The sequence below is a fragment of the Camelus bactrianus genome, chromosome 7 (assembly GCF_048773025.1).
Source record: "Camelus bactrianus isolate YW-2024 breed Bactrian camel chromosome 7, ASM4877302v1, whole genome shotgun sequence".
Lineage (NCBI taxonomy): Eukaryota > Metazoa > Chordata > Mammalia > Artiodactyla > Camelidae > Camelus > Camelus bactrianus.
The window spans coordinates 59,849,099-59,870,350 of NC_133545.1; the positions used below are offsets into that span (position 1 = coordinate 59,849,099).

Sequence of the window (21,252 nt, forward strand, 5' to 3'; positions counted from 1 at the left end):
AAATCTGGATTCAAGCCACTGCTCTCTGCCATCATTTTAAAAGTCATGGAGGATAATCGTACATAATGGAGGAGGCATGATCATGGGGGCACCGTGCTGGGACTCCCTGCAGCAGCTGCAGCCTCAGCTGGGACAGATGAGGCAGACGATTGTTAACGGCTGGTGACACCAGAGTCCCTTTCTGCAGTGCCCTTCTGGCTGAGTGTCAGGTCTCACAGGAAGGTGCATCTACCTGGACTTGAATGGAGGTGTCTCCATTGTCAGTCACAGGAGTCTCTTACCAGGGAGTTCTAGACAACCAGGTGGATGGAGAAGGGCTGTCCCTCTCAACTCCAACTGAAGCAGGCATCATAGAGGTCCTTCCCAAAACTGTATTACACTTTCAGTTAAAAGAATGATGTGATCAAAAGAGTTCTGGGGAGGTGAATTAGAATATCCAGTATCGCTTCAGCTCTATTTTCATGGATCTCAAAATAGTCATTCCTAGTCTCATTCAACATTTTTAAAGTCTTAAAGAATAGGTAATAATAACAAGATCATATGGCATGTACAACATGTAACCATATCTCAAAAATTTTCATTTCTGATTTGTACTGTGAGTGTATTAAGAGCAATACTCTTGTGGATAGAATTGACTACAGAATTTGTGGGGCCCAGTGCAAAAATGAAAAGATAAGCACACTATTGAAAAATGTCTTAACAGTTGCAAGACAATGACAGCAGAATATGAAACGAAGCTCAGGGCTCCTCTGCACGGGGCACAACCATGAAGCCAACCTCACTCTGAAATGAGACCTTGGCAAAAGATAGCCTGCTGCCCACTCCGTTCTCCTCAGCCTAACAGAGTTCTCAGTCAAATAAACCATGAAAGAATGAATGTGAGGTGTCTTCCCATAGACAGACACTGATTCAAAGTACTGAGGTCCCAAGGAACATGGATGGACAAAGTGTCCTCTAAAAACAACCACTTCCTTTCTTATACACATTGCATTATAAGGCTTATCTGAAAGTGTTTCATCTTCTCCTAGAGGGTTCCACAAAGCAAGGCTTTCCATCCAAAGGCCAGCATGACCCTGGTGAGAGGTTCTGTTTTAATGCAGACCGGAGGACCAATTTTGAATACAGATAATGGTAGCACAGTCTTCTGGCAATTTGATCCTCGATAACATATTTTTTCTTTTCCTCTATATTTTTTCTTCTTGAAATCCCTTCCTGCTCAAGCTCATTCCCTCTTGTCAGCTGTATGCCAGTCTTGGATTTGACCTTGAATTCTAAATGGGCCAGGTTGCCGTGAAGGCACTCTGTCTGGCTTTCTGCAGGGCAGGGGATTTGGAAGGCTGGGAGAGGGGTGCACTGTTTACAGGGTGCCCTTCTCCTCCTAGTACAGTTATGCTCCGTCAGTTCTAGGTTGGTGAGCAAGACAGCAGTAATTACAATAATGGCGGTGTTTGCTATGAAGCAACCTGCCATCTCTCAGAAGTGGGCTTCAGTTAAGCTCAGCCGGAGGAAAGTCATCTTTCCTCGTAGTACGTGGAACCTCCATAGAACTGGTCTTCAGAGATTTAGAACAGGGTATAGAAGTGAGCAAGCAGAAACAGAAAAGCACCCCTTTATTTCTCCCCCCAGATAAATATGAGATAAACTTGTAAATGCCTTACAAAAATACTTAGGAAAAAAGCTAGTCATGACAAAATTATTAAGCCTGAGTTTTTCTGAGCTATAGATTGCTTTGTATAAGATCAGACAAAACAGAACTGTTCAAACGTAAAGCCTGCCTTGATTTTTGGTCTTTCAGAAAAGGACTAGAAGATTATAATATTACCTACTCTCAATAAAATAGTATAACCCTCCCCCCTTTTTTTTCCTGGTAGTGAATTTGTAGGGATAAACAAGCCTACACATTGTTCAGCCTATTGTACGCCACGGAGATTTTTCTATGGCCTGTCTAGACTCCAGACAATAGGGGAGACCGGCCCAGAGCTGCAGACATTTCTATAGTCTGTAATATCACTTAGGAAAGTAAGGGCAATAACACAAAAATGAAAACCAGCCTGACCTGCTTGTACAAGAGTAGAAATACGAGTGTAACAACACTTTACCATTTAGAAATGATGACAGTGACCCAGAAAGACATTTTAGCAACCACATATCAGCCAAAGCAACTTCTGCAAAATCATATATACTCCCCAAATATGAGTCATATTCAAGTAATTCTGTCCAACGGCTATAAAATCACTTTACTGCAGAAAATTCTATATATGTATGTTATGTTGTGTTTTCTTATTGCCTAGAGATGGGGTGTGTGAATGTATATTATATATTATATACATGTATACATGACCACAAATTATTTGTGGTCAACAGATACTGTCAAAATGCCTTTCTTTAAATAAACCAGATTGTTAAACTATTCTGCTTTTCAGCCCTCTTGGATAAAACAATTAATGCTGCATATAATCTTGAGAGTTAAGGGACGTTATGTATAAGCAAGGGAGGTAGAGAAAAGAGTTTTTAAATTTCATCTATTTTCTGCCATTTCATCTCTGAGTGTGTCTCCACATTTATTTCTCTCTTGCAGTTATACTTGTTTCAGAGAAAGAGAGAAACCTTTTTGTTTCTTTATATTCTTCTTTGCTGCCTTTTAAATTTTTTAGTAAATGAGCCAATGTATTTGTTTTTGTTGTTTAATTTTATTTTAATAAAAAGATGCATTGACTATAAATATTCATTGAAGAAAATACTGCTTTAAAACTACTGGCAATATTTTCAATTCAGAGGTTATACTCTCTTTCCCAAAGACTCCAAACTACGTCAGTAGTCATCGGACCATTTGCACCCTCACCGCTGGAGATAAATATTAACAGAGTCTTTGTCACTGTCCGAATGACTCAGCTTGTGGCATCAGGAGGAGTTAAGGGGGGGAGCACGCAGTAAAACCAAGAGACTCTTCTAGCTGTTTTACCTAAGAGTTGTGCATTCCCAAACAAAAAATTCCCATTTCTGAAGTCATTCAGTTTCTGTCTCTGGCCGAATTAAAATACACATGCACGCACACACACACGCACACAAAATCCAGTTTGTTTCAACACAACTATCTCTACCACACAGCAGGATAGATCATCAAAAAGTTCTATTACAGAACAAACCTCATGGATAAAATCATAAAGAATCCTTCTCAGCGTGACCAGCTAAGCCCATCCACCAGGCACTCACAGAGCACTTCCTGGGTCTAGGACATTATGCATACAAATGTGGTACATTTTCCCCCAGAATGCAAACATTAGATTCATATTACACCAAAAAAGCATTACACAACACTCTCTTTTTTTTTTTTTTTCCTTTAAAGGTCAATATTTTCTTTGTCTTTCAGAAAAAAATTCTTTAACCTCATCAGAAATGAAGGCTTTTATCAACACTTTCTCAGAGAGTAAAAATCAATAGATATGGTGGTGTATGACTGATAATGTAATATTAAATACAGTATAAAAATTCAAGAAGACTTATCTGAAATAAAAGATAGTTTTTCTGATATGTGCCAAGATATTCAGAAATACTTTACATATCATGTAACAAGATATACCAGAGTATACATTTCATATAATAAAACTTTGAATATCATAAAGACGGTATGAAGTTCTGATTTGCCGTAGCCTTAACTGACTACATTTTAATTCAAGAGTAATGATATACCTTTTAATTGAACATACCCACTAAAGCTTGACTTTTCAAAGTAAACAACAAATTCCACTGTCGATGTTAGCATGATGATCTGGCAAACTTCTCATTCTCATGAAATTGGTGGGAAGTGCATGCTTCACCACAGGGTAGCTGGGGATTCCACAGCATTCTGGAAGGAGCCTAGATCATTAACTAAAGGGTCCTGTGCGTGGGGACGGAAGACCAGATTAGGCCCTGAGGAGGTCTCACTAAACTCCCGCTGAAGTCAGTGGAAATTTGCAAACGCACTTCAAGAGGGTTCTCATGGCCCATGAGGTCTTGTCAGTAATTTCTCTACGTCTTTCAACTAGATATACAAATAGAAAACAAACAAACCCCAAAACCAAAAAACACCGAAACCAAGTAACAGGTACCTCTCCAACGTCATAGATCCAAATACGGCCTTCTGAGTCCCCAACAGCAACTTCTTTGCCACCTTGAGCCCAACGAACGCGGTTTAGGGCGGACGCCCCCTCAATGGCCACACTTGCTGTCGGAACCTGCCAAAGGGGACAACAGAAACAAAGAACCTCTGAATATGAATTTAAATATACGAACTGACAATGATAGGTTTAGCTGGTGAGTCACCACTGCCTTCATGTGCATGAAGTAACGTACATCCCCTGTGCGGGGTGAAAAGGATTCATTGTTCTTAAATCATATGCTCCACTGAATTAAGGGGTTGAGAGAAGAGACACTTTAACAAAAAGGAAAAGAGGGAGAGTCTTTCTCCACAGTCAGTGGGCAGCAAGTGACATCAATCCTTCAGATTATGCAGAATACACACACAACATACAAACAGCAGCTAAACGTGATTATTTCTTGATCAGGTCATGATTTATGGATCGGTGGAGAGGGAGATTTCGGGATTTACGAAGATTAAGGATACTATAAAAGGCAGGAATGGGGTGTATGATGGAATAAAAGTCATATTGATATGTATCTTCAGGGGGAAAAAGATTTATTGATGCCTCAAAACCTCATTGGGTAGGGGATGCTCAGAAGGAGGAAAAGTAAGCAGGTGAAAAACTTCAAAAAAATCAAATTCCCCTCTTTTTTTTTTCTTCTTTTTCCCCCCATTTTTCTTCCTCCCAGCAACACCAAGGTGTAGGAAGTGCTCCATAACTTTGGAAATGTCCTCAGGGTGATATCCTGACAGAATGGAGCACTCACTTGTAGAAAAAGCCTTCTGTCTCCTTTAATAAACACCTGAAATCGGACAACGTTGCTAATTACAGTAACAATCGTTATGAAAGTGAGCCGGAGGTGCTGAAATGGAACCTACAGTATTTGCTACAAGAACCTTAGTGTTTGGAAAAAGAATTTTAGTGGGTCTACCTCTCTTTCATCATCAGTTGTGTAAACTCTTGTCTTTAAGACTGGAGGTTTATAACCGATAGAAAGATCAGATCTCTGAGCCTTCTACTGTAATGTTGAATAGGAAATGACAGCAGGCCATTAAAAAAGAACAAGGTAAATGTTAAAACAAACAAAAAAAAATACATAGTGAAAAGACGGCCACCAACATCATCTTACACCACTGTTTAAGACCTGTGTCTAATAAACATGTCCGGTTAGGATGGAAACACGACATGTACTGTGCCTTAGCTCCCCCGGCATTCTGTTATTCAGGGAATTGAAACCATCTGTTTATATGAGAGTATTGACCCAATGCCTATCTTTAAAATAGCAATAAAAACTCCATCATATGTAAGAATCTATGTTTAAACTTAATCTTGAAATCAATAAAAATTCTTTTACCTGCTTAAATCACTGTATGTCAATTGTGAGCAGAAATGTAAAGCAAAAGTCCCCAGCTCATTAATTTTTTTTAAATACACAATTTCTACAGTAAAGGTACCTACTATGCAGGGCTAGAGCCTGAATTTTTAACCAAACTCTTCAAAGGCCAAAACAATGTGAATTTAGATGGGCCATAATTCTGTCAATACACTGTATTGTTAGTGTGCAACTCAGAAACAAATCTGAGATTCAGCTGTAGGGTTTTCAGAGTTAACTCTTAACTCCATAATTTAGAGAGCTCATACAGGGTCATAGTTACCTAACTCTAGTCAATACCAGATTTTATCTATGAACAACCACTAAAATTGAATAAAAAGTATTTAATCTTAATATAAATATGATAAAAAGAAATAAACTCATGTTTGATACATTTTAAATTTTGCCTAAAATGTTTTAAAGAATTTTATCTACTTGGAATTAAGTAATGTAGCAAACTGAAGCAACTAATATTTTAACCATTTAAAAATTTCTTTTCATAGATATAGTAAATGGTAAAAAAAAAAAAAAAAGATTCAATCTATTTGACGTATGTGCTATAAGAATTATTGAATGCATGAAGGAAATAACAAAAATATATTTCATTAGTTTGACCGGTAATGACCTTTCAAAAGCTGATGAATCTGTAATAAAAATAACCCATATATATATTGTTTCTTTCTTATCCTCGTATTGCAGTTTTACAAATATTTTCATTTTTTCAAGGTGCAATCATTTTAACTGCAAAGACAGGATATATACACACACCTCACTACATTTGTAGAGGTCAGTGATACTGAAGTTATCCCTACTTAGGAGCAGCTGGGACAACTCGGTTTAAAAGCACAGTATTTTGAACAACGGCAAAGCAACACAGAATTCAGGTTCTGGGGGTTTTTTTTGTTTTTTTTTTTTAAAGCAAATCTAGTTCCTAATCGGACAAATATTTGAAAAATCTTGTTCAACCTGATAGAAGGCAAAAATGATGAGGGTTTTTAAAAGTGTTTAGTTATTACAGGATTTGAATCCGGCTCAATATATCTACTATTATTGTGAAATCAGAATTATGTTCACTGCAAAACTAGAGGATTTGCATGCTAAGTAACAATTTTTTTTAAATGTTTAGCTATAAAGCATTTACGTGGTTGTCTAGAGGGAGGCAAGGGAAAAATCACGTTAGGTGATGCTGAGCATTAATTTTGTTTTACCTAAAAAGCAAATTAAAAAACTAAACAAAAACACTTATGGAGAAATTATTAAGGAGTTGGTAGAACACTCACTCCACTGCATCGTAGCTGAACATCACCCTTAATGTCACTTCTACTAAAACTGATTTCTAATGGGTGGGGGTTGTCTCCTAAATCAATTTGGAAAGCCTCTATTTTTTCATTGTTTTAGGTGAATGAGTTTATTCTAGTAAACAGAAGCAATATGACTCTAATCAATAGTGATGAAAGACTATGGGAAACCATTACCCTGTAGACTAACAACACCCTCTATTAAAAGCAATAATGTTATAAACATTTCAGCATCTGAAATGATGGGCACTGCACGTATTCATGCCTTTTGATTATTTTCAAAGATGCTTCCTCACATAACTCTTGTCCTTACACTCAGTTCGTGCAGCCAAAAAGCCAAAACCAGACATGTTTATTAGACACAGGTCCTAAACTGAAAGGTTTTTTTTTTTTTTAAAGACAACTATGTGGCAGTGATTTTAAGTCTATGTAATCTTGCAAGATACAATGACTCAACAATAACACCTGAAGGATATTTCCCTGCCCCCTCCCACAAAAAATACAAGGGAACCCGCTCCTCATATCCTCCAGCTTTAGGCTTCCTAATTAAAAAGGCTGAGCCGTTTCCTGCTCAGAACACTTCAAAAGACCCCTCTCTTGTTCTCCACTTGACATGTAGTTTTCAACACTTGTTCTTCTTACCTGTCTATTCTTATTGATGGAGAACTGCCCTGAATCACAGACCAGGAGACGGTGACAAGACCATTTTATTGTATTAAACTTAAGGACATTTAACATTCATGTTTAAAAAAAAAAACAAACCCAACCAAAAACCCTAGTAGCTGAGTTAGCACCTCAACAATTTTGAGAACAGAAAAAGGAAAAATGCACATGGTATAATTTTTACGACATAAATATATATACAGCATAATTTTTTAAAAGAATGTTACCTTATTGTCAACTGATTTTTGGGAAAAAAAAACTGGCTATTTTTCACTTGTGAAGTACTCTAAATGCGACACGATAAAATCTTCATTAAAAAATACTGAGTTTAACATGCATGTTCAGAGTTAGAAACTACTGTAAAAGTCTGCCTGTGAATCCAATATCTTAGACAAGGATTATTCACCTTGTAAAATTCAAATGGAGGACAAATCTAAACATAAACAGTCAACAGAATCACCTTTTGGATTTAAAACAGAAATCCTGCAAATAGCAAACACTGGCAAATAGCCCTTTTTAAAAGCCCAATCTCAAGTCAGCGTCCACAAGAGCTTACTTTCCCAAATGTTTGCCAATAGTTATTTCAACACGCTCTGAAATCTGCCTGAGTGTCCTTTCCCGCAGTGAAAGGCGTGAACACGTATGGTTTTGCTCTTTGCAAAGAAGGGTCGTCAATTGTCCAGGATTCTGTCACAGTTTAGGGATGAAGTGAGATTAAGTGATTTTTGGCCAATGCATCTGCCAATTCCCTACAGAGCAGTCTAGGATGGGGGGTCGGGCAGCCCGGCTGCAATTGGAGGGTCTGCCCAAAATAGGCCTTTTTGGAGAGAGAGGGAGATGGGAGAGAGGCCGACGACGCCCCCCTCCCAGCCCGCCCGGCCCGGCGCCTGCGCCGCCGCTCACCTCGGTGTCATTGTTGAGGTTCCAGAGGTCCAAGCGCCCCATCCCGTCCACGCAGGCAAAGAGCGCGGGATGCACAGGGGACCACATGACATCGTACACATAGTCTGCATTGTCTTCAAAGGAGTAGAGCGGCTTGTTGTGCTGTAAAGCAGAGAGACCGTGAAGACTCTGTGGCGCTGCTGCTGCCTCGGGCTGTCTAGCGAGCCTAATTAAAAACTTTGCACATTCACAAAGTGTCATAAAACTTCCCGAGATGAAAGTCCTAGAGAAGGTGAACCGCAGCTTTAATGTTACTAGAACTGTCCACTGGCATAAATAAATACCGGGGGTGGGGAGGATGGGGGGAGGGACTCTTAAGGGGCTGGGGGCTGGGACGGGCAGGGGGAGGAGGTTTCAGACACAGTCGTGCGCGACATTCTAGACAGGTGGACGGGGATACCCATTAGCTGGGATTCTCGCCGGGCTAGGCTCTGAGAATCGTTCGCGGCCCGAACCCAACCACGCTCTGCCTGCCGGGATCAGACCCACTGGGAAGGCTCTGGAAGCCCCGGTGGTCCCGTGGACCCGGAACCCTTTGCACTGAAGGCAACGCCTGCCACCTCGTGGTCGTTTTCTGTAGCTGCAACTCTGCTTTCAGTCTATCTCTAGGCCATATTCTTGAATGGTTCCTTTGCGGCGGGAATGGGGCTATGTATTTTAAAGGGATTTGTAGCTGTTCTGAAAGGTGAAAAAAATCTCAGCGCTTTGAGACTGGTCTATTTCTATCTAGGGTCAGTTCAGCCAAATCAGGTGGACTGGTGGGGCTCAGTACACTGCCCCGAAATTTCATAAAGGTGAACCACATTTTCCAGATTTCCCAGTATTTCTAAGAGCACTGAAACTGGTGTTTTGTGGGGAATGCATTAGCACACCCCCACTGCATACAAATGCTTCCACCCCGGAGGGATACAATAAATTAAAATGGCACTCTTCATTTCCAATGAATATTGTCACATCAAAATAGCACAGAAGTCAGAGGCAAGTTTGAAAGTATACCAGAAATAAAACGTAATTGGATTTCATGAATTATTCATTCCATCTGGCTTGTCTTATTCTAATTTCTGCATAATGGCTTTACTAATCCCTGATCAATTAATGTAAAATGAAATTTAAATGATAATGAAAGCCCTAGAGATAAAAGAAATTAAGTATTCTTATATCCTCTGACAGAAATCTAAACAATGGGAGTTTTTTTCCCCAATGTCTTCTTCATCCAGTCAGCTGTCTGTACTCTCTTCATGGGTTCAAGTGAATGCCTGTACAGGCCAGAGTAATAAGATCAAAAAACGATAACATACAACATGAACAATCAAATCCTGTCTGCAGAAAATGTTCTAAGAATGCATCTGTGGGGAATCAGCTCCAAATATTCAACCAAACTCCCAAGATGTACTGTGAGTGAAAGTAAAATGCACAAAATGCATGTGCTGAAATCAAGGTGACAAAAATCAGTGAGAAGACAATAAAACTCCCGAACCCTAAACCTAATGCAAAAATTTGTTAAGGTAGTGACTATATAAGTGACTACTTCTCTTTCCATGAATTACCTTGCTTTGGTATTGCTTAAAAGCGAACACAAATTTAAGACTATTAAAGCAACAGATTTTAGATGGGAAATTGCATGTGTGTAGTGGTGGATGTAGTCTGATTTTTAATTCAAGAAGTACCTAATGGGAAAATATTTTGAAAAAGAGTATGTGACATGGAGCTCTCAAAAGAAATTAAAGGGACATTAGCCTTAGAGTGTAACATTTTAACATTCTGTAACTCCTGAATGCCAACATTTTTTATCACATCCCATGTGTGCACTGTAATTTGGAGCTAAAATTATTTGCCTATTTGCTATTTATGTGGCTTTTTTTCTTCCTCTCTCTGTTTGGAGTAGGTGATTCAACAGACCTTTTTGAGAAAATCTGAATATCCCAATAACACCTTAAAGTAGCATGATTATACCCTTTTAAAAAATTAATATTAAAAAAGGTAATGTGGAGTAGCTGGTCCTTCACTGACCACTTGTGAATATTAAATTCTAACTCTTAATAGATTTTTCCTGCCCCAAATTTTTGATGTTATGGCTAGCCAGTCACTATTAATTAGAGAACAGAACACACTTTTCTAAAATCAAAGGGTGGAAAGAGTTATACATGCTTTCAGAAGTCAGTTCTCAGTATCTTCACTCAATAACCCAGCTGGTGGTGTAACTGAGCGCACACAGGTCCGGTCACAGATGCACAGACACACGCGGTGAACACACAACTAATTCATCTACAGTCCTCGCTTCCATCAATTTGAAAGCCATCCAGCTTTAAAGAGTTGTTTTCTAAGGAGTTGATATTATTTGATGTTATTTCTCTCAAATTATCCTGTTCATCTCTAGTGTTGTTTCTTTCTTCTTTTGGTAGCTTCTTCGCTATGAAACTTAGTCAAAACTGTATGATATCCTGGAGTCTACATTTTAAACATCTGGAAATAACTGCTTTGTTCATGTTACCAAAACCCAATGTTCTCATGTTTAACAGAACTGTACTGAAATGCTATTATTCTCCAGGTTTTTTTTTTTTTCTTTTCAGCTACCTTATCACCCCCCAGCCAACCTCCAAGACAATCTTCCATTATGAAAGCCACTGTGCAAGTAATTCTAAGTTACAGATTGTGCACATTTGGAGCAAGGGGGAAGGATTTCTGTTTTCAAAGGCTTTATTTAACCTTGATAATTTCACAGGATGGAGAAGTCTTGGTTAGGATTGAAGTCTTTTAAGGGAACCAAGGGGACTGACATCTATGAAGCACTAGTTCCCAAGGTAAAACGGCATGGGGTACAGGCACAGGGCGATGCCACTCTTACAACAGTTAGCAGTGCTATTCTGAATATTAAATTGGAGTTTTTTTGCTAGAGGAGTTTTCCATTCTATCTTTGAAAATGGATCTATCTCATTGAAAATGTGTCTCAAATGCTTAATATAAAGTATTTCATAATAAACACATATATCATGAAATATTAACATTTTCATAAAATATATCAAAAGGGTCTAAAGATTCTGTTTTTGAATTTTGGCACATATACGCTTGTATCCATTAAGTTGTGATAGCTTGATAACTGTATTAGCACAGACTTTAGAACACTGCAAGTTTTGAAAAGCTGGAGAATGTAGGGGCAAATTTGACCAATGATTTTTAAGGATCCTTATCATTTGTATATATTAAAGCTACAGAAGCTTGGTGATGTGAAATATTTACTCTGCAAAATACTCAAGGCCCTTTAGTAAACTAAGTATCATTCCACCGTGTGTTACTATATAAAGCATTTTTCAAAACAATCCAATTTCACTAGGCAAAACCCCCTTCACCAGTGTGTTCTCTTGTCCAATGCCATGTTTGCTATCAGGGGCCTGTTAGAGAAAAAAGCAAAGGAAAACTGCTGCATGTGTGACACACGCCAGTGAAGTGAAACTGCGACACCCGGTGTTTTAGATGAGTTTCCGGGCTGTGCCAAAAATGCTAGACTATCCAGACACAGATCAGTGTGCTTCTAACGCCCTGGCTCTCAGACAGAGGGGAGAAGCAGGCTCTCAGTCACCTCCCAGACAGACCTGAAGGGCAGGGAAAGGTGAATTGCTGGGTGTGTGCGTGCGCCTCACTCTGTACACACATTGTCTAATTTAATCCACATAAAATCTCTGTAAGGTAGACAGTATTTACAGAAAGGAAAATTCTAGTCAGGAAAGCTAGGAACTTTCCCAAGGCCACGAAGGTTGTAAGTGGTGGTGCCGCATTTGGTTCTCCAGTTTTTCTAGCTGTTAAGCACATCCTCTATTTGCTGGACCCGTGTGGTCCTCTGTGAAACTCAGGGAAGGTCTTCAGTCTTCATGGCAAGAGCAGATCTGTTCCCTCTCCTCTCTGCTGTCCCATTCAATTCAACCAATACTTACTAAGCACACACCATGTAACTTGTAGAAAGAGTTAAAAAATATGATCCTGAAGGTGTTCCCCAGACAATTCCAGGCATCCTGAGCACCCTGTGACACTAACAGAAACCCCTCCCTCCTGAAAACTAGGAGACAGGATGGGCCTGGCCCTTTAGCAGCAGAGTTTATTAAAGCAGGCTAAGCTTTAGAGAGCAGACTAAAACGATGCTAAAAGGCGAAGAGTTCGGTTCAAGCTCACTGAATGTCTCCACAGCTTTGGGTGAGGGACTAAAACTTTATTGCCTGACCGATGGGGACGACACAAGCAGCACATGGACCAGAAGCAGCAGGAGAAAGTGGGAAAACTACAGACCTTGGGAAATTCAACTTGAATTTAGCTTAATATCCTTGCGTATCAGTTTTTCATCTGTAAGATGGAAAACCAGAGCAGCTGACCTCAAGGATTCTCACTGGCTTTGTGACTCTATGACTCTGTTCTGTGGTTAAGGGCTGAATGGAATAAAGCATGTGGAAGTTTAACAAAGAGTTATTCAAAACTAAGTATTACAATTAAAGCCATCTTCCTTGGTGGTCTGTGGGATTCATATCGCGGTGATTTTTTTTCCTACTTTGTATTTCATCAAAATACACATATAGAAATGTACTGGGGGGTTTTCAGTGGGAGAAAGTAAAATTATAAAAGCAGTAAGAGACCACCTATTTGACCAGTTGGAGATGGAATAAATATATTAAACTTATGTAAGAGGGGCAGGTGGCGAACTCTCTTCAAAATGAAATGTTACAACATCCATCAACGTTTCACAATAAAGACTCGATCTCTAGGTTGAGCTCTGATTTTATAAGTATACTTCTGACAATGAATAGAGCTGCATATTTTTCCAATCAGTTAACTGTAAAATGATCTCATGAGAGGTGAATCTGTGTTTCTGATGTTAGAAGTGCACCAAAGTCACATCTAGGGAATATGTTTGTTTTACTTTCCTCTATACTGTTTATTTCCCTCTCACCAGGCAGCGTTAGGCATCCTAATAGGCCTCAGTGTTTCGAAGGTTGGTGAGTAGGAAGATTCGCGTTAAATGCCTCCTAACACCTCCAAACACTGTGCTTCTTGAGGCTGCATTTGCCTCTAAATGATTAGCTTTCAGAGCTGACTTAGTAGAAATGTTTACCCAAACCATGAACCTTTCTTCTGGAGTCGGGGAGGGGGCAGGGAGTGGGGCCGGGGTTTTACATGGGTAGGTGGGGAGGATGCGGAAAACTAACAGAATTCTACATTTTTATTCTGAAATAAAAGGAAAACCAATGGAATCTTACCTTGAAAATTCTATCCTGTTGGGCAAAAAATCATAACCAAAATACTAAACAATGAGTAATAAGAAAATGTCCTTCAAAAATTGTCCTGTGGGTTCCTGTGAAGTAATTAAAATAAACAGCCAGCTGGTTCTTCCAGGAAATATTACAATGTGAGACCACAATATCACTTTTAAAAAAACCACCAAAGGACCCCAAAACTTCAGGCTCACACAGAAATGGATGCCTCTACCATAAAAAGAAAGTGCTTAAACAAACAAACCAAAACTCAGAAACCAAACCAAATAAGCCAAATCTTTTTTGGGCCAAAAGAGGTGGTGTGAATTTGGTACTATCGCTGGAAAACATTATTTGCAACTTAATTTAGGATCCTTCTCTAAAGCAGAAAGTGTCATGTATTTATCTTAATTTCTAATATTAAAATAATACTCATGATGCCCAACTGATATCTTTACCTGCTTCTACCATGGTGAGAAATTCGAAATCAGGCACAAACACTCTGGGTGAGCGATCCCTACCAGAGTGTGTGTAATGGGTCTGTTGTTTGCGTGCATTTTGGGTGCCGAAAATACATTTAAGGACTTCAATTTGAATTAGTTAATTTAAAATAACTAATAGAAAGAAGGTTATAAAAATCCAAGAATTTGGCATCTGCCTCTCTATAAAGGTAGAAGTTCTGCAAAGTAAGTACTGAAGCCACATGAAAGGTGTTCTTTGTTGCACCACCTTCCTCTACTGCTTATTTGCATGGAAGAATCCTTCTAATCCAGGAGGCGCCACCAATAAAGAGGATAATTATCCATATAAAAGAATGTATACATATTCACAGGCTTTGACTAGTATTCAAGTGTTAAAAGCCATGGAAAAAACAAGCTTTACCTAATTCATAAAAGGAGTACTTCCTGCACTGGCACAATTTTTACGAATATCAGCTCCACCTAAAGGTGGTTCTTTAAAACGGGCGTTTCAGTGAAGTCAATCTGTACAGAATCATTGTGAAAACACTCAGCAAGCAGGGGTGCTCTTCTGAATTGCCGTCTGCATTCATCTCAGCTGCTAGGGCTCTCTCAGTAGGTGCTGCCTCCTGGCATATTTGAGTCGAGGCAGGACAGAGAGGGTCTCTGTACAACCGGCTCATGAGCACCATTCAAGTGGCCGTTCTGTGGACTGACAGTCTCTCTCTGGAAGGCTCCGCGGCTGTAGAAGGATGCCAGCAAGTTCAGAAGAGCTGCCCCAGTTCTACTTCTACCATCCTGCACAATGTTAGTTCGAGAAAGAAACATTCAGTACACAGACACTGGTCAGGGCAGCGAGAGGCAGTATCAGGAGGCAGGAGGGAAGGGATGGGTATCGGCGTTGAGGGTTAGCGGGTGTGGAGGGATGATAATGGGCTGGACGTAGAAGCAGCTAGAAGTGTGCTTGTATCCATGCCTTGAAGACTTGAAAAATTAGAAGGACAAGCGAGTTTAAAGTCTAATGGTAAAATTATCTAAATAATTAAGTTTTCAGTTCTACTTCTTGCTCAGCAACTGAACGTACACCACATACATTCAACTGTTGTATATACGTCGTACATACCTGTGAAGGGCACATTGTCAAAGGGCCAAGGCAAGTTTTTTTGTTGTTGTTGTGGGTCTTCACCCCTGTGTCTCCTGGTCTTAAATGCAATGCATCTTTTATATTACATCTAAAAGTAGGGTAGCTGACACTAGTGTTTACTTTACGGTGGAGAGAACTGGCACAGAATCTCATGCAGCAGAAGTTCAAAACATTCAGTTCAAATGTAGAATATATTTGGTACAATTCCTGCTTTGCAACAGTTTTGCCTACCTTATTTTGTTTTACCTAAGCCAAATTTAAATTAATTTCTATTCAAAATGGAAACACCAGCTAAGCATGAGGTGAAATGGGCATGGGAAAATAACTTAGTGTTAATTATGAACCCCTGGACAATTTGCAAGCTTAAGAGGTCATATGAGGATGGCCACGCTGGAGCTATATTGGTTTGGTCCAAACACAGCTACTTTGGGGGCTAAAGGTGAGTTTTAGTTTATCTTCCAACTTCAGGCATAAAATGCAGGTTAGATGAGGGAGAGGGGCAATAGAGGTATTTTTGAATCTCATAATTATGTGGACAGTTGTGTCTATTATTTGTTATTCTCATTCTCTCCTCAAACAGTAGTGCTTAGAAGTAAAAGGCTGGGGAGGCAGCTCGTGCAGGGTATCTCTGAGACGAAAAGGCAAGCATTCCCGTTCTGGCTGAAAGCGCAGAAGAAAGGATTCACCCAGCCCTTCTCACACAATGACAAAGCCCCGTCAGCTGGCTGAATTTTAAGTCGCAAAAGCGTTTGTACTTACATGGATTATTCACACATGCCTGTATAAATACTTCGCAGCTACAGGTATGTGTTGCTGGGTGACTGTTTGCGGGGTGGGGGGGCGCGTTGGGGCTGGGACAGGGGTAAAAGGACAGGAAGGATGAACACTGGCGAAGTCTGGCTGTGACTTGATGACTGCATTCTTGTGGTTTCTTTCAAAGTTAGAGTATTCTCCCTGGGTGAGCTTAAAAAAGGAACCCCCTTCTTCCTCCCCCCCAAAAAAGGGAAGAAAAGAATTTGATGACTGGCACAGGTAGTTTTATTAAAAGCCAATTTTAATGTTTGCTACCTGTGTTAGGAAGGGAGGGGAAGGGGGAGTGTAAAGGAGGATAAGGGAAGAAAAAGTCAGTCTGACGCCACCTGATGCTGTTTCTCAGAGAGGCAGCCAGCAGGGCTTTGGGGTTGTGGGAAAAAAAGCGCTCTGTCATCCGGTAAGTGTTAACGGCAGTAAACTATTGATTTAATTAATCTTCCTGCCTGTGTTCAGTGTTATGCTTAGATACTACAGCAGCTAAAACTTTAGCTTTTTATTGTGTTTTTCTTCTTCTGATATTTTAAATATTTAACAAAATGCTAGCAAAAACAGACATGCTCAGGGCCCTTTGTCAGAATTATGTAATTTTTAGGAAGTCTTTCCATCACGATTTAAAATAACCTAACCTACTTTAACAAAGTGCATTATTTCACTCTGGAAATCCAAAAGTATTCATTCTTCAGCAATGATTTATGAAGGACCTGCCATTTTTCTACTTCGGCAAATCAACAGAAATACAAGATCTGACTGTTCTCAAGGACTCAAAATCCAGGTAGTAAAATGAAAATTATGAAAAAATAAGGGGAGAAAATTGTTTATTTGAGGGTCTATTTTCTCACTTTTTCCAAAAGGACTTAACGTTGTCTTACAAGTTAAATATACTGCAAAATTAAGAATAAACACACAACAGGGCAGGCAGAATAGACAGCTAATACCTAGGATCCTGAGATAAGCTTATTATCACAATCTGGTACTGAAACAGCTCTAAACTTCCTGACAACTGAAACAGAGGGGGAAACACATCGTATCACAGGGAGGTACATGGATTTCACCAACCAAAGAAAGAGAAAAGATAAATTCCTCCTCAAAGACACATTCTTGGGAAAAACTCAAGGAGGAATTTACCATGTCTGTGAATCCCTGGAAAAGAGACTGGCTTTCTGTCTTGTTTATACCAAAGAAAGAGAACAAGTATGTAGCCAGGTGCTAAATTCTGTGGTACAGATGTTAGGTGCCAGAGGAATTTGGAGACTGGGGGGATGGCGTGTTGGTGGTTACCTTAGTCTGATGTGGTCAAGGAAGGAATTATCAAGGACAGGTGATGGGACCCGCCTTGAAAGATGCATAGACTTTGATAGATGGTAAGGAAGCCGGGGGCAGGGTGGGGGTGGAGGTGGGAAGCAAAACATGCAAAGACCTGGCTGTGTAAATCAGCACAGAATTCCTAGATGGAAGGTGAGAAGTGGGGACAGCCCAGTGGACTCTGAGGATTTGTCCTAAGGAATAATAGGAAATAATTTTGGTTTGGGTAGAGATGGGGGTGAGGACATGTTATGAATGGTCCTGAGTATAGAGTTAAGACTTTTTTATGCAATAGGCTGCTAATTTATTATACATGTACTGATAAATGTGCAGAACATTGTGCTATGTGCTGAACAGGTTCAGAGATATCTAACATTCCTATGAGTGTTTTCAGCTTTTCTAGTGTGTTCTACTGAACGACGAATACCTCTGAGTAGAAAATAGCAGCAGGGTAGAGGAGGAAGATCTGATCTGTATTTTAAACATGGTACATTTGAGTCTCTGGAGACGACACTCAGGTGAAGCTGGCAGTCAAAATGAAATTGAAAGAGATGGCTCAAGCTTGAAGTCTGTGACAAAGAACCATTCATAAGAGGTGCTGAGGGAGCAGAGAGAGTGCTGCAAGAATGAGAAATAGGCAGTATAAGATGAGTACTAAAAAGCAGCCATTGCACTTAGCAATTAGGGGTTCACCAAAGGCCTTGGAGAGAGAAGTGTCAAAAGACTAACAAGGTTGGTTGAGGAGTGGTTGGGAAATATGGCAGTGGTTGGTCTGGATGCATGTTGGCTCTTCAAGTGGTTTGGCAAGCTAATCCAAATTCTAGGACATGCCTGTGATATTTTCAGCCGACATATCCAATCATAGACCACTAATCTCTAAAAGGATCCTAATGTTACTGGTATTTGTGTCCAGGGCTGCCTTCTTTATTTCTCATGACCACCCAACTTGCCATTTTGATATAGCATCCATGACATTTTGGATGATTTCTTATGTGGTTTGATATCTCAAATTTGGCATTGAACCTGGCAAATAGGAGGCAGACTAGATGCATTAAAAGTGAGGTGTGCTAAAGCAGGTAGCATCTGGGTGCAGTCTCATTTCTGCCTGACACCTGTGAGTAGAGCCTTGAACTTTTCCTCTGATTCTCTGGGCTGTGGTTCTTTCTTAGTTTCCCCAGGGCCGGACCTCTGCTTTTTCTGATTGGTTTTTGATTCAGCATCCTCATTGGGTTCTCTTTTGTTCTAGCATATACTTTGATTCAGAACCTTTCCCTTCACTCTGCTACCTTAAATGAAACTCTGATGAAGGCATGGTTGCTACCCAGTCATGGCAAAGATTTCAGCATGTTTGTCCACCGCGGGCAAGGAATCAGGAACAGGGGACTGTTCTTGTGTAAGAAAGTGATATGAAAAATAGTAATAAAAAATAGGCTTGGACAGTAGGAAATCTAGCCAGGAACTTCCCGTGTACCACAGGAACAAAAGTATTAGGAATTAAATGTCTTATGCATTTTATCTCATTAAAAACAAACAAAACTTATCATTGGACTTAAAACACCAGAATGTAACTAAGATTCTTTTTAATGTATAAATTTCAATTGGGGTGTGTGTGTGTGAGAGAGAGACTGATTAAGAGGGAGGTTAACATACTTTTCCATGGAATATTTTTATTTGTTGATTTGTTTGGAGAAGTGATGCCTGGAAACAGGAAGATGGTATATTGACTATAAGGAAATTTAAATTCAAAGCCACAGCAGCTGGACATCCTGCACCAGTCAGTAATGTATTCTGAACACGGCTGTGAGGATGAAACAGGCCTTCAGACTCAGCACCCGCAGACTGACTTCTCGCACTAACCACACTGGGTCAACCGTGCTGCACCTTCCCCTCCACGTTCCCAGGCCTTCAGGGTTGTGCTACCCCGGGAGCCAGCCGTGGAGGGATCAGAGCCCTTCGGGCACCAGGGGTGGGGTGTGTGTTAAAGAACTTCACGGTAAGCTCGTTATTGTTAACTTTTTTTTTTGTCCATCACAAAGGGTCAACTATGGTAGTGAAATATCCTTAGCTTTTGTCATGGGCTGAACTGTGTTGGCCCCCAAAGTCATATGCTGACGCTCTAACCCCCACTGCCTCAGAATGTGACTATTTGGATAGAGTGTCCTTTAAATGAGGCCATACAGATAGGCTCTAATGCAGTAGGTCTGGTGTCCTTATCAGAAGAGGAGATTTGGACACAGACATGCTCAGAGGGATGCCTATGTGAAGACACAGGGAGAACATGGCCATCTGTAAGCCAAGGAGAGAGGCCTCAGAAGGCATCGGCCCTGCCAATACCTTATCCTGGACTTCTAGTCTCCAGAGCTGGGGGGAAATGCTCTTCTGCTGTTTACACCCCCCTATCTATGGTGCTTTGTCATGGCAGCCCTAGCACACGAACACTGCTCTCAAACAAGGAAGGCTCTCGCTTCCCCCGGCTTCTACTGCACACCCGCACGGGCACAGTTACCTTATGAGTCTGCACGTGTGGGCTTCCCCCCAGGAGTGCAAGACAGAACACGGCTTCCCAACCTCCCCGTGCAGTCAGCGCCAGCAGCCCTGCCCGCGCCCCGTGCAGCCTCCCCTGGGAGGGGAAGCACTGGACATGAAGTGCACCCCTTCCTGGAGGAGGCAGAGCCTCTGACCGTCAACCTTGCTCTCCATCACACCTCCAGTCCTGCAGTGCTGCTGAGATAACTGGGGACATGTGAAGATGGAGAGTGGAAAGCTCTGGAACTCAGTGCTATGTCAACACACATGTGCCAGACCCCTGCAGGACCCCAGCTAAACTTGAACCAGAAATTACAGTTCTGTTCGATTCAGCCAGTCACTTGCCTGAATACAGAGCTGTTTCCCTACCGCATCCCTCAAAACAAAGTCTTCTGTGCTTGAGATGAGAGTTTATTTTGGTTTAATTTTGTCAAGCTCGGCAGGCTCAGTCCTGAAGTCCCTTTCTTTTGGAAAAGATAGTTGGAGGGCGAAGTGGGGGATGGGGTGAGAGGGCAGGGCAAGGTGAGCAGGCAGGGTGGACAGAGGAGGTCCCAAAAGCTGAGCCCGCTTATCAGGGGCTGGGGTTAAACTTGCAGCTTAGAGCAGGCAGGCTCCTGCCGAGCTCTCCTTATCAGCCTCCTTAAAGGCTAATTCCTGCTGAATGGGATCCCGAGGCTGGAAAAATTTCAAAGAATTTTTGAATACATCTCTACAGCCTCTTCTCTTAATAATAGGATCTATCAAACAGCAAGGGGAAGCCTCTTTTTAAAAGCACCGACAGGAGATCAGAAGAATGCGTCTGATTGCCAAAGTGACTAATTTATTTTTACACAGTATTAATGATGCTACAATAACTAATATCTATAGCCTGGTTTTGACAGTTTATTGCAAGGGTGCCCATTGTTTAAAAAAGAAGAAAAAGGGGGGAAAAAAAGCAAGCACAAAAGAGAGTGTTTTATTTTGCTACATTTCCATTTGTTAACAAAATTCCCCATAAGCAAAACCAGAGGTCATTAGCAAACAACCAAAACATGCCTGTCTGCAGAAGAATACAGCACCCTCCATCATTTAAAACAGCTCTGCTGAAAACCCAAATCGGGACAAATCCCTCACATGAAAAATTCAGTGCAGACTTGAAACCACCTGACTTTACTTTGGGTTTATGCTCCTTAAAATTACCTAGAAAATACCATAATCTTCTCTTCGTGCGGCTGGATGTGGGCCAGGGCCCTGGCTCCAGAGGCAAAGGGCAAAACTAAAAATCTTGTCTGAATAGACAGCTCCACCCTCCCTCCCAAGTCCACTTGGCCTCGTGACAAAAAGTGAGGTCTGAAGCACATATTCATCCAGGGCCTGCGTTTTTGGCCAAAACTCAA

The 21,252-nt window shown here is 40.7% G+C and overlaps 1 protein-coding gene across 3 annotated transcripts in view; it reads right to left on the reverse strand.

Annotated features, from left to right (window-relative positions):
- The window catches only part of DYNC1I1 (dynein cytoplasmic 1 intermediate chain 1), a 377,849-nt gene that overhangs the window by 25,067 nt on the left and 331,530 nt on the right, over positions 1-21,252 (reverse strand). For all 3 annotated transcript variants that reach the window (XM_045508648.2, XM_010972445.3, XM_010972429.3), the window contains 2 exons: positions 8,361-8,501; positions 4,092-4,217 (listed from right to left, as the gene is read on the reverse strand). In XM_045508648.2, the coding sequence (XP_045364604.2) occupies positions 4,092-4,217; positions 8,361-8,501 (267 nt within the window). The remainder of the gene's footprint in view (positions 1-4,091; positions 4,218-8,360; positions 8,502-21,252) is intronic.